This window comes from Pseudoliparis swirei, chromosome 21 (genome assembly GCF_029220125.1).
Source record: "Pseudoliparis swirei isolate HS2019 ecotype Mariana Trench chromosome 21, NWPU_hadal_v1, whole genome shotgun sequence".
NCBI classification, from domain to species: Eukaryota; Metazoa; Chordata; class Actinopteri; order Perciformes; family Liparidae; genus Pseudoliparis; species Pseudoliparis swirei.
The window spans coordinates 17,260,255-17,273,306 of record NC_079408.1 but is presented as its reverse complement, the minus strand read 5'-3'; the positions used below and the strand labels follow the sequence as shown (position 1 = coordinate 17,273,306).

General features: G+C 46.1%; 1 protein-coding gene across 2 annotated transcripts in view; it reads left to right on the top strand.

The window, feature by feature from the left end:
• Nucleotides 1-13,052, top strand: part of focad (focadhesin) — a 47,835-nt gene that overhangs the window by 26,557 nt on the left and 8,226 nt on the right. For both annotated transcript variants that reach the window (XM_056442165.1, XM_056442164.1), the window contains exons 12-33: nt 1,671-1,775; nt 1,865-1,966; nt 2,055-2,182; nt 2,315-2,441; nt 2,519-2,653; nt 3,109-3,159; nt 3,423-3,506; nt 4,205-4,337; nt 4,424-4,612; nt 5,211-5,332; nt 5,452-5,544; nt 7,109-7,197; nt 7,797-7,838; nt 7,940-8,048; nt 8,864-8,980; nt 9,091-9,329; nt 9,407-9,493; nt 9,576-9,723; nt 11,082-11,201; nt 11,781-11,903; nt 12,175-12,252; nt 12,953-13,024. In XM_056442165.1, coding sequence (XP_056298140.1) covers nt 1,671-1,775; nt 1,865-1,966; nt 2,055-2,182; nt 2,315-2,441; nt 2,519-2,653; nt 3,109-3,159; nt 3,423-3,506; nt 4,205-4,337; nt 4,424-4,612; nt 5,211-5,332; nt 5,452-5,544; nt 7,109-7,197; nt 7,797-7,838; nt 7,940-8,048; nt 8,864-8,980; nt 9,091-9,329; nt 9,407-9,493; nt 9,576-9,723; nt 11,082-11,201; nt 11,781-11,903; nt 12,175-12,252; nt 12,953-13,024 — 2,493 coding nt within the window. The remainder of the gene's footprint in view (nt 1-1,670; nt 1,776-1,864; nt 1,967-2,054; nt 2,183-2,314; nt 2,442-2,518; nt 2,654-3,108; nt 3,160-3,422; nt 3,507-4,204; nt 4,338-4,423; nt 4,613-5,210; nt 5,333-5,451; nt 5,545-7,108; nt 7,198-7,796; nt 7,839-7,939; nt 8,049-8,863; nt 8,981-9,090; nt 9,330-9,406; nt 9,494-9,575; nt 9,724-11,081; nt 11,202-11,780; nt 11,904-12,174; nt 12,253-12,952; nt 13,025-13,052) is intronic.

Sequence of the window (13,052 nt, the reverse complement as noted above, 5' to 3'; positions counted from 1 at the left end):
CTCCCCCTCCTCCCCCACGACCCTCTGGGACTGTAAATGGAGTCACGAGCTCCAGAAGAAGATGTGAAATATCACAAGGTGTGATAGGCTGCTCATTACCGGGGCTCGTTAGGGGCCGCCCAGTACCCCCCCGCCACTTTAATTGCTCCCAGAGTGACTGTTGCTCCGGCCGTTTGACGCGCCGGTGGAACGTTATCGGCATAGTAGAATGCGTTGGACTTCCTCTCTCCTCCGGTATCACATGGCGTCTGCTTTGTTCCACGAGATGAGGGCAGAAACCAAACGCATCACTGGGGCAACACACGGATCCATCCAGTACGATCGATCTTCATTTAGTGATCGAAGTTTGTGGTTTTGGGTTCTTTTAGGGCTTCAACTTGAAGGGAAAACTCAATTTCCTCTGTCCGTGCCCCCCCCCCCCCTGCTGCCCGGCACATAGCAACCACCTCAAGCAGGTGAGGTGGTTGCTATGTGCCGGGCAGCAGTAAGTGCTTTATGTTAATTAAAGGCTGTTTCGCTCCAGAAGCTGTTGACGACGTGACTGGCCTCTGAGGTTGACCTCCGCGCTAAAGGGGGCGGCGGGCCGTGAACCCTTCACCGTCCTTCATCCTCTGGCCGACTCATGTCCGTTGAATGGAAATGAGCCGGGACTCGAATGTCCATGACCGTGGAGAGGACAAGTGGTTTCTGCTCCTCTCTGCGGCCCATACATATTCACTCTCAAATATGAATCTGTTTTTATGACGCTTATTGTCTTCAATCATTTGCAACGCTGCCGACTGATTTCATAAAGTACTTACGTACGCCTGGTCCTACACGCTCTTACGCCGTGGCGCTACTTTTTGCAATGCTCGGCTCTGGTGGCGACTCACCTGTTCATCACCCTGTAGCCCCGCCCCTAAAGCATCCCCTGCTTCATGGTCTGTGTGACTCTAAATGACCATAAAGTACGAAATGATGACATCATGCTGTATAGAAGAAGACTTGGAACTAGAGACTGAGACATAAACTCATGTTTACTGAGGGAATACATCAAGAGAAGTAGTCATTAAATAGACTTCTATACAACCAGAGGAGTCGCCGACTGGTGGTCAGGAGAGAGAATGCAGCTTTAATTAATTCATATTTAATTCAGTTTATTTGTATAGCCCATTCTCACAAATTAGAAATTTGTCTCGGAGTGCTTTACAATCTGTACACATAGACATCCCTGCCCCAAAACCTTGCATCGGATCAGGAAAAACTCCCAAATAACCCTTCAGGGGGAAAAAAGGGAAGAAACCTGCAGGAGAGAACAGAGGAGGATCCCTCTCCAGGATGGACAGAACAATAGATGTCATGTGACCAGAAGGACAGATTTAGAGTTAAAATACATTCAATGAATGTGACAGTGTATGAATAGTTTGTAGTAGGCATGGACCACGATTCAGACCTCCATGATCCATCAGGCTACATAAAGAATAGACTTCTATACAACCAGAGGAGTCACCCCCTGGTGGTCGGGAGAGAGAATGCAGCGTGAACACATGAAGCATAGGATCTTTAAACGACCATTGAAGAGGTCTTTGTTCCTTAGAAGCAAAAGCTTCTTGGAAGACCGTCAGCCCTTACGCGTGTGTGAGTAGGACCAGACGTGTGTGAATCTGATGAAACCCACGGTGTGTCTGCAGGTGCCCTCCCTCATCCCTGTTCTGTTGTTCAAACTGGGGAAGGAGAAGAATCCGGTCCTGGCTCACGCGGTGCTGAACTGCCTGCCCAACCTCGGGACTCACAAGGTACTGAGCACCTCGGCAGCGCTTTGTTCTGAATGAGGACTCATTGTGATCTTCACCAATAACACGCACCATGTGCTTCCACCTTGCAGCTCTGTGTCCCCATGGTGCTGCAGACCCTCCACATGCTCGCCAGCGACCCCAAGCTGCGAGCGGTGGCAATGCGCCTCATGACAGATCTTTGGAGGAAACAGGTCCGTGACGACGATCATCCCGTTTTCCCACGTCTCATTCTTGTCCGCCTCCTCCTCCTCACATCCGACTTTATTCCCCCCCCATCAGGATCGGATCTACCCGGAGCTGCAGCGCCTGCTGGGCCAGCAGGACAGCAGGGTGGTGGTGGGGAGGGACGCCCAGTGGGAGCACATCCTGGCCAGAGCCGCCTGCCTCAGGGACATCTGCAGAGAGAGGTCAGGGGCGGGGCCTGGTGGGGAATGGTGCTTCCTTTTGAGGGACGCCATCAGAGTTTGATGCTTTTCCTTTGGTCATTTAAATTACACCGATTCATTTAATTCCCATCATGTTTCATGATTGTGTATCAGGCCCTACCAGCATGGCAGTGACATGTTGGCCCTCATCACACTCACTCTGAACCAGTGCACCAAACCAGACATGGCAACCCCTGCTGCTCTTGCCCTGCAAGGACTACGGGAGCTGTGCCAGGCAGAGGTCACACACACACACACACACATGATACATGTGTACAGTACACCTAGGTGCTGACTTTGTTGAGGCTCGTCTTGCAGGTAGTGGACATCGTCTCAACATGGAGGAGTCTGGGACCCGAGCTGAGCTGTGACTCGCGCCCCCTAGTGGTCAAAGTCATAGCGGAGCTTCTGGCGCTGGTTCCCCAGCTCACGGTCAAGTCAGATGAATACGAGGTACCGGTACTCCGTGAAAGCCAAAATACAGCTACCAAGTGTATTTCTTATTGTGGCTCAAAATAAAGACTGACTAATCACACTTTTGCTCTAAAACAAGTACACAATATGTCTTTAAATAGATAATAACATAGATAGATGTATGTGGCCATAGCATAGCCGACTATATTAATATGCCTACTTTGTGATTGATTCAGCGAGTGTCTGTGGATTCTACAAGTTTACAACTTGAAAAGTAAGACTGATAATACCAAATAAATAATACCTGTGGTTAGCCTAGCTTAGCATAAGACTGGCAGCAGGTGGTCAGGTTTGCACATGAACAAAGTACTCTATCGATAACGAATAGAGCTGAAAACATGTCCAGTGCTATGACATCACCAGCAACGGACATTGAACACATTCTGAAAATTAAGAAAGTTACCGTTGCTTTACAAATGCTCTTGTTTTTCCAGAAACTGAAGGAGGAGGTGGTCAGCCTCCTCTGGAATTATGCTGTCAGCAAGGTGTGTGTGTGTGTGTGTGCATCCATTATTGTGTTTGTCCATTCTTGAAGCTGCTGTTATATGTATTTCTATAATAACATTGTATCAGATGACTGTCTAATAATGTAAATGTGTCTCCTGTGGTTGAGTTCCCTAGAGAATGATCATTATTCAGCTCTACAGAGCCCTGAAACATCCACGTCTCCTACGGTCGGCTCACATGGCAAATGTTTAGTCATCTGTGTACATACTGATTTGAACCACTGTGTGTGTGTTTGCAACAGGATCCAGAGGTGGCCAGCTGTGGCTACAGGGCTTTAGCAAATTTCCCTGAAGCCGTCCACACCATAAATCTTCTCCCGGAGGCGGTAAGAGTCTCAAGTCTATAATGTGACGTTCCACACACACGACCTTCTGTCCAAGTATGTAATGCAAATGATTATGTGTGTGCGGTATGACACGGGACACTGAAGGGGAAAACCTCTTTATGTGGTCGTCCAATCAGTGTGGATCGTGACTGAAGCAATACATTCCTCAGTGCTCCGTTACTTCCAGTCACTGGATGTGACGACGATGCTTTTGGAGGAAGGACCACAGACTGTTCAGCCTCTCACTCCTAGAACATAGAACTTCCTGGTTCACTCGAGTATATGGCTGAGGAACCGGCGGGGACCCTCCAGGCGTCAGGAGCTTGTGCGCGGTGCATTCAGGTACACGTCGGCACCGCTGACACAAATCCAGCGCCCACTGAGGAATGTATCGCTTCAATCGTCTCCATTCACCTTGGCGAGGGTGGCCCCACTTTGGTCCACCAATATCTCATAAAGTAACCAGGAGGTTAACGTTTTATTGTTGTGTGTTTGGCATCAATTGTTTATCAGGACAGAATAATAAGTCTATGTGTTGAAGCTGCATTCTCTCTCCTGACCACCAGGGGGCGACTGCTCTGGATTTATGGATGAGGATTTGACCAGCTCTAGATTACTAATCAGTTTTCTTCCCCTGAAGGTATCACACTTCCCATCATGTTTGATCTCCTGTGAACAGTGTCTTGTTGGTTCTGCAGGCCAGACCAGCTCCAAAGACCCCTGACCACGAGGAGGATGAACCATTGGAGGAGGAGGAAGAGAAGGACCTCTCCATCCCAGGTCCATCTTATGTGAAGCTGATGGCGCTCACCCCCGTGTCTGCTCTCCCAGGTACATCACGACGGTTCTTCCTACTGGAAGGTGTCTGTGGTGGGAAGCCAGTGAGGGATCTACAGACTCTCGTTGTTTCTCCTCAGCCTTCGAGCTCTTCCTCACCTCTCTGGTGAAGCAGGAGATGAGCCAGATGCCCCGGGGGGTGTACTTCTCTGCCCTGAGGGCGGGCAACCTGCGTACCGACCAGGGCAAGACCATGGCCGGGATCCCTTCCTTCATGCTGAAGACCTACGAGAAGAACAAGCAGCCCGGGCTGAAGCCTGGACTCGCTGGTGAGCAGATCCACCTGTGTGCAGCTTCAATGTGACGTCATACCTCAGGAATGCTTCACGACATCCACCTGGAGGAACCGATGAGTGGGCCGCAGGGTGTAGAACCGTGGTCAGGCCTTTAGCCTCGCTCCAGGCCATCCATACCATAATAACACTACGTGAGGAGCAACAGGGACCACCGGGTCCCGTTACTGTCGGGTCACAAGCTACACGCAGAACAATCATGGTTCTTTAAAAGGCTTTGTGGTTCTACTAAGAACCATCATCTACTGAAGAACCATTTTGGAAATGGTTTTTTAAAGAACCATCTTTTAAGGTTCTTTGAGACACCTTTATTGGTTCTTTGAAGAACTCTTTAAGGACATGGTTCTTTAAAGAACCCTGGTTTGAAAGGTTCTTTGTGGAACCAGAAATGGTTCTTCATGGCATCCCTCTGAAGAACCATTGTCGGTTCCAGATGGCACGTTCATGTTCCTGTGTGTAGGGCGACCTTCAGGTAACCTTGAGTTTGTCCCCTCTGAAACACGCCGATGCATCCGTGAAGAGGACCTGCTCCCTATGTAGACATAAGTGTGTGTGTGTGTGTGTGTGTGTGTAGCTGGACTGCTGCTCTGCTACGAGCTGCCCATGCAGACGGACCGTGAGGGCAGACGCATCGAGCGCTTCCTGGTCAGCCGCAGCCGCAGCTTCCAGCAGACGTTGGTCGCCCTCGTCCACGAAGTGCGTCCAGACCAGTTCCCCTCTTCCTCTCTTCCTCTCACGCTGCTCTTCTTCACTTTGGACTACTTTGAGCCGACTCAACAAGCTCCTCTCCCCTGCTCGTTGTGTGTGATGTGCAGGTGAACATTCAGCCGTCCGAGTGGCACCGCGCCCTCCTGCTGCCTCAGGCCTGGAGGGGCTTCATGAGCCGAGCTTTCCACGCCGTCCTACAGGTCTGTGCTGCTGCCTCACGGGCCAATCACAGTTTACCATTCACTTTATTTAGTATAGCCCCAAGTTATCCTCCGAGGGCTTTACAATCTGTACACATACGACATCCCTGACCTTTGACCTCACATCGGATCAGGAACAACTCCCAAGAAATAGAAAAAACCCTTTCAGGGGGAAAAGGTCAGAACCCTTCAGGAGAGAACAGAGGAGGATCCCTCCAGGATGGACAGAAGCATGGATTAGAATATTGTCCTCCATCTGAGATCAAACTCTGTCATAACTTTAAGAAATGAAATAGTAAAATAAGATAAAGTTAGAAATTGTTTTAAATTTATATAGAAAGAAATACAATTACACTTGTATTGATCCTTGTGGGTAACTTCTTCTCTGCATTGACCCTTCCTTAGTTATTCAGGAGCAGTGGGGAGCAACTGGGGGTTCAGTGCCTTGCTCAAGGACACTTCAACATGAACTTTGGGGAGAGCGGGGATCTGAACTTAATTACCTTCGCATTGAAAATGCCGGAAGGTTATGTTTTGATCGCCGTGTATTTATTTATTTATTTATTTATTTGTATGTTGTTCGGGGACCAGTTGATTTATTTGGGATCGATTCAAAATTCGCAGAACTCAAAAAGTATTGAACCGAATCGCATGAAATTTGGTGGGATGATTGTTTATTATCCGGGGACCAGTTGATTAGATTTTGGGATCGATCGGGTTAAAGGTCAAAGGTCATGAACAGGTCAAAATCTTTCGCAGAACTCAAAAAGTATTGAACCGAATCGCATGAAATTTGGTGGGACGATTGTTTATTATCCGGGGACCAGTTGATTAGATTTTGGGATCGATCGGGTCAAAGGTCATGAACAGGTCAAAATCTTTCGCAGAACTCAAAAAGTATTGAACCGAATCGCATGAAATTTGGTGGGATGATTGGTTATTATCCGGGGACCAGTTGACTAGATTTTGGGATCGATCGGGTCAAAGGTCAAGGTCAAAGGTCATGAACAGGTCAAAATGTTCTTGAATCGCATGAAATTTGGTGGGATGATTGGTTATTATCCGGGGACCATTTGATTAGATTTTGGGATCAATCGGGTCAAAGGTCAAGGTCAAGGTCATGGAAAGGCCAAACTCTTTTTTTTACCATAGCACGATACATTTTTGTCCAATTGGCATGCAACTAATTCCAAAATGTTCATAATTCAATGCCCAATCTTGTGATATGCGAAGGTATGCGCTCTACCGAGTGCCCATTCTAGTTTATATATGTTTTAAGTGTATCGTATTAATTTGTGATCTTGTAGGTTGCTTGCTTCATAGTTATACCAGATTATTTGGGTCCACTAGTTCTATCTGTCAGAGGGAGTCCTGGACCGGCTGCCATGCGGGATAGTTTGCAAAGGTTAATTTATTAAATGTGGATTCTGGTCTCTGCGTTTGACACGGTAGGATCAACCTGATCCCTTTGCTTTGTGTCCGACTGATACTCTGCATACTTGTGACATTCTTATATCTGTATATTTCTAACGGGGAAGCTTAAATGTTGCCTGGTTGTGTTCAGGGTCGCCGGGCGGATCTGGAGATGCAGCAGAAACAAGGCAAAGAGGAGCCACAGGAGCTGCAGTACAAGCAGCACTGTGCCTGGCTGTGGTGAGACACACACACACACACACACACACACACACACATGCTACGACCGTTTACTCACTGAAGGGGCTTCAGCTTTATTATTGTATTAAAATGGGAGGGAATTAAAATCATACAAATACTGTCAATAGCAACATATAAGTGTGTTTGTGTTTATGACAAGCGGCTCTTATTTTTGCTCGCAGCTACATTTACCAATATATTTAAGTATTTTTCATTTCATTATTATATCATTTCAGTGTTATTTTCGTCTTTATTTGAAATGATGCTACTAATCATGCTACTTATGCCCCAAGACGTGAACACACAAAGAGAGTAAACAACAACTGCTCTAAATTATAAGCAATCAAAGAACTGAATGAACGAAGACGTGTCTGTGTTACTATGATCCAGAAAGAAGTCATGTACATTATCAATAATAACAATAATACATGATTGTTTTTAGGTTTATTTATCTACCTTTAGGCTTGATCATCAGATTCTGAATGCTGCTTCCATTTTCACCCCGATTAAAGTATCAATACATTGCATTAACACCCGTGTGTCTGTGTGTCTGTGTGTCTGTCTGTCTGTCTGTCTGTCCGTCCTTCCGTCCCTCTCAGGGCCAGAGATCAGCTGGCAGACGTCATCAAAACTGCTACCAAGTGAGTCCTGAACATTTGAGTTGTGTGAGTCCTCACAACATCACAACATCTGAGTGGTTGAGTTCACATGAGACGTGAGACGTGTTCTGTGTGGTGTTCAGGGACAGTCCGGTCGTCCAGGGGAACTCCATCCTGGCCCTCAGTGGCCTGGCGGCGGCCCTGGCTAAGTATGAGAGCAACCTGCCAGCTGATGCAGACGGCGGCCTCGGGGTAACACGTTATGTAATAAGTAATCTATTACGACATCACTGTGATGCAATATATTTATGTGTCCAACTTTTAAAAACGTCATGAAAGTGATGCTGGACACTCGGTTTATTAAGTTCATATATTTATTCATTTATATTTATCTGAATGTACAAAAACGTAATCGTTCATTTGATCTAGGTTTAATTCATATCATTATTGTTATAATTAACAGTTTGAATCATAATATAATATATATCATCTCAATAATCAAAGAGATGCTATGATGATAAGGTGATCTTAAACGGGTGTTTTCAGGCACACTGACTTATTATTAAAGAGTTAAAGGACTAGTGTGGTAATAATAATCTTTTAAAACACACCGTTACATGACAAGCACATTAGACCCTGAACTGACTCCCAGGTACCTTCAACTTATGTGAAAATATATATATATTTCTATATATCATATATATAGGAATATATATATGGAAATATATTTAATAATAATAATATACAATAATATAAAAAATTCATATGTATCTATAGAAAAATATATATACAGTATATATATATCCCCAAAAATATATATATTTAAATATTATTTGTAACATATATATATATGTGTGTGTATATATATATATATATACAGTATATATATCCCCAAAAATATATATATTTAAATATTATTTGTAACATATATATATATGTGTGTGTGTGTGTGTATATCTAAATATATTTATATATATATATATATATATTTATATCTATATATAGAGAGATATATAATATATATATATATATATCACTACATATTGCTCACTGGCTTCCCCCTGTAGGCTGGACCAGAGTTTGTGCCCACAGCCAGCTGGTTGGCCATGGTGGTGAACACCCTGCTCAGCATCAGCAGCAGCAGCTACAAACCCAGAGGACAAGTCTTCCCCTGGTTCCTTCACGTAGGTGTCACCCATGTCTGTCCTCACAGCTCGGATCAATACACCGGCAGGGACCGGTCTTTTTGACTCTTTAATGGAGTCTGTGACCCCGCCCCCTCCTCCCCTCACAGCGGTCCTACTCCGGGGAGAACACAGCCAGTGCCATCGCTCGCTCCTGTGCAAGCCTGGCGCTGTCGCTGCTGGTCCCGGTGCTGGTGGTGTGGCAGAGGGACGGTCTGGGCCAGGTCCTGGCGGCGCTGCAGGCCGGCCTGCCGGGCTTCCCCACCGCCGACGACTCCCAGGCGGTCCAGTTCCACTCGGGCCTGGCACTGGGCATGGTGCTGTCCAGTCTGCACCACCAACGCCTGGGGTAGAGTCTCCGTCCGTGGTCAAAACGCGCTGTAGCCCGCCATCCGCTGCTGACCCTGATTCTCTCCTGTCCTACAGGGAGGCCTCGGGTCAGAAGGAGGATCTCCTCCGCAGCTCTCTGGAGGCTCTGGAGAGCTGCTCCTTCAACCCAAACCTGGAGTACAAGTAAGAGCTTCGAGGTACTACCCAGCCAGAGTAACCAGTCGGGGATAACGGTTCATACCAGTGACCCTCCTCTGTCCCTCAGTACCGGCTGTGTGTTGGGTCTGGGTCTGGTGCTGGCGGCGCTCTGCAGCAGTGGGATGACGGACCAACACGTCCACGTCACCCTGACTCTGGACCGGCTGCTGTCCAACCTGCAGGACAGCGGTGGGCAGGGCCGCATGCTGCAGGAGGTACGAGCCATGAGGCCTCACCTATTGGCACTATGTATCTGACTTATTGGCACTATGTATCTGACTTATTGGCACTATGTATCTCACTTATTGGCACTATGTATCTCACCTATTGGCACTATGTATCTCACTTATTGGCACTATGTATCTCACCTATTGGCACTATGTATCTGACTTATTGGCACTATGTATCTGACTTATTGGCACTATGTATCTCACCTATTGGCACTATGTATCTCACTTATTGGCACTATGTATCTCACTTATTGGCACTATGTATCTCACCTATTGGCACTATGTATCTGACTTATTGGCACTATGTATCTCACCTATTGGCACTATGTATCTCACCTATTGGCACTATGTATCTCACCTATTGGCACTATGTATCTGACTTACTGGCACAATGTATCTCACTTATTGGCACTATGTATCTCACCTATTGGCACTATGTATCTGACTTACTGGCACAATGTATCTCACTTATTGGCACTATGTATCTCACCTATTGGCACTATGTATCTGACTTACTGGCACAATGTATCTCACTTATTGGCACTATGTATCTCACCTATTGGCACTATGTATCTGACTTACTGGCACTATGTATCTGACTTACTGGCACTATGTATCTCACCTATTGGCACTATGTATCTGACTTACTGGCACTATGTATCTGACTTACTGGCACTATGTATCTCACCAATTGGCACTATGTATCTGACTTATTGGCACTATGTATCTGACTTATTGGCACTATGTATCTCACCTATTGGCACTATGTATCTGACTTATTGGCACTATGTATCTGACTTATTGGCACTATGTATCTGACTTACTGGCACTATGTATCTGACTTATTGGCACTATGTATCTCACCTATTGGCACTATGTATCTGACTTATTGGCACTATGTATCTGACTTATTGGTACTATGTATCTGACCTATTGGCACTATGTATCTGACTTATTGGCACTATGTATCTGACTTATTGGCACTATGTATCTGACTTATTGGCACTATGTATCTGACTTATTGGCACTATGTATCTGACTTATTGGCACTATGTATCTGACCTATGTATCTCACCTATTGGCACTATGTATCTGACTTATTGGCACTATGTATCTGACCTATTGGCACTATGTATCTGACTTATTGGCACTATGTATCTGACTTATTAGCACTATGTATCTCACTTATTGGCACTATGTATCTCACCTATTGGCACTATGTATCTGACTTATTGGGACATTTAGTTTTTAGAGTGTACATGGTATCAATTTGAAACCGTTATTGGAAAATGGATTGCAACAGTGTAATGCTTATTATATTTTGACTGTGCCCGCCTGTGCAGGTCTTGGCGTACTCCGTGGCGTGTGTGGCCGTCTCGGCCTTCAACGGAGGACTCATAGACGCTGACAAGGCGGAGGAGGTCATGACCACTCTGCGCACCCTGACGGAGGAGAGCCAGCAGGTCGACACTGCTCATTACTAAGCCATGTATTTACTGATACGGGATTAAGAAACAATGAAGCATGGGATGATGTAATCATCAGGCCAGAGTAGACTCGATACACCAAGAACAGGTAATCAGGCCTCTGGTGAAGTCTCTTGTTGCGAGAGAAGAAATTATATTTTGTATTTTGTCCTAAGCACCATTCTGAAGCATCCTCTACAGCACAGGTGTCAAACATAAGGCCCGCGGGCCGCATTCGGCCTGCCACATAATTGTATGTGTCCCCTGACGGCTTGAAAGACATACAATCACCTTTTCTTAAAGAAATTGAAGAAACATTTCCCGTGCTTTTATTTTGAAGGTTTCAAATAAAATGGATTTATGTTATATTATTAGAGACAACCTTTTTTGATGTACAATATTTCGACACTTAACTAAAGAAGAATCAAATGCAAAGAGAGTTATTGAACAATATGGTGGAGTAGTTTATAGAGTGTTTCAGTTACAACCCTTTTGGGCCCTGATGTCGCCCACGGTGACATGAGTTTGACTCTACAGTCTAACTCCTGCTTTCTACGTCGTGGTGTTTCTCCTCAGACGCCAGGCTTCTCCCTGGCTCTCGGGTTGGTGATCCACGGCCTGTCGATGTCCGGCCACGGCAAAGCAGAGGACATCCACCCTCGTCTGCTGGCTGCTTGGGTCAAGATCTTACTGGCCGAGGTACCGCGTCTGCACTCTCTTTGCCGCGGTAGATCACGTGTTCCTACAGCATTAAACTTGTAGAATCTGTAGTCCAAGTAGTATTGACCAATCACGTTGCAGCAGGCTTTGGTTGAATGTCTGCGTGGAGAGCAAGAGAGACTGAATGCTTTATCTTTAACCTGCGGACACTAATAACACAAGTACAGTCGTACACCTCCTCATATTCATGATCATGACCCCATGAGGGGAGACTGCTCTGGTGGATGTTCAGTGGAGGACTTTGCTTCAGGGTTGTCCCACGATGCAGCGACTGGCTGCCGTCAACGGCCTGGTGGCTCTGGTCGGCTCCGAGACGTCCCTCGTTCAGGTGAGAAGGGACCGCTCACCACTCATCGGTGGTTCGTATCCCGGAGCTGCGACACGCTCTCCTCCCAACAAAGTAGACCCCTGGTGGAGGGAGGACCACATGACAACGTTTGTAAACTGTAGACTGAATCCATTAAGGAAACCATGAGTACATGGATGGACCCTGCACCTCGCTCTACTTCTTCATCCTCTCAAGTTGTTATTCAGCTCTAATAGAGACTCAGAGAGAATTGCTTGAATTGTTATTGAATGAAACATTTTTGTAAATTGTAGCAAAACCATCCAACTAAACCAAATAGTGGCGGCCAGTTAAATCATTCAGGGTTATGACATGCATCTGAGGATGTTGAATGTGGGAGGGGCCTTAACCCCCCTTTCATCCAATGAAAAGCACCGCTCTAAAATCCACTATCTCTCGTCAGCATCTCCGCCGGCCCTTCAGGCCTCCCACTGGAGCCACCCCCCCACATTTTAACAAAGAAAGTAAACAACCAAAATGACTAACTTTTAGGTTTTTTCTTCCTTTTTTCGTCAGAGAATTTGATTTATTGACTGCTGTTGCGTTGTTACCAACCTGTTTCTAAAATGCGATATCCCTCCTCGCTTTAAGTACTTTTTGTCTGACAAGCGGGGCTCAGTATTGGGGGTGAAGTATTTATTTTTCTCCATCATACATTTCCTTGAATGTTTCTGTGCTGCAGCAAACGAGTGAGTCGGAGCTTTCCGCCCAGCAGCAGAGCCGTCTGAATGAGGTCATCCGGGCCATCACACAGGTAGGTCACATGACGCAGTTCATTCTCC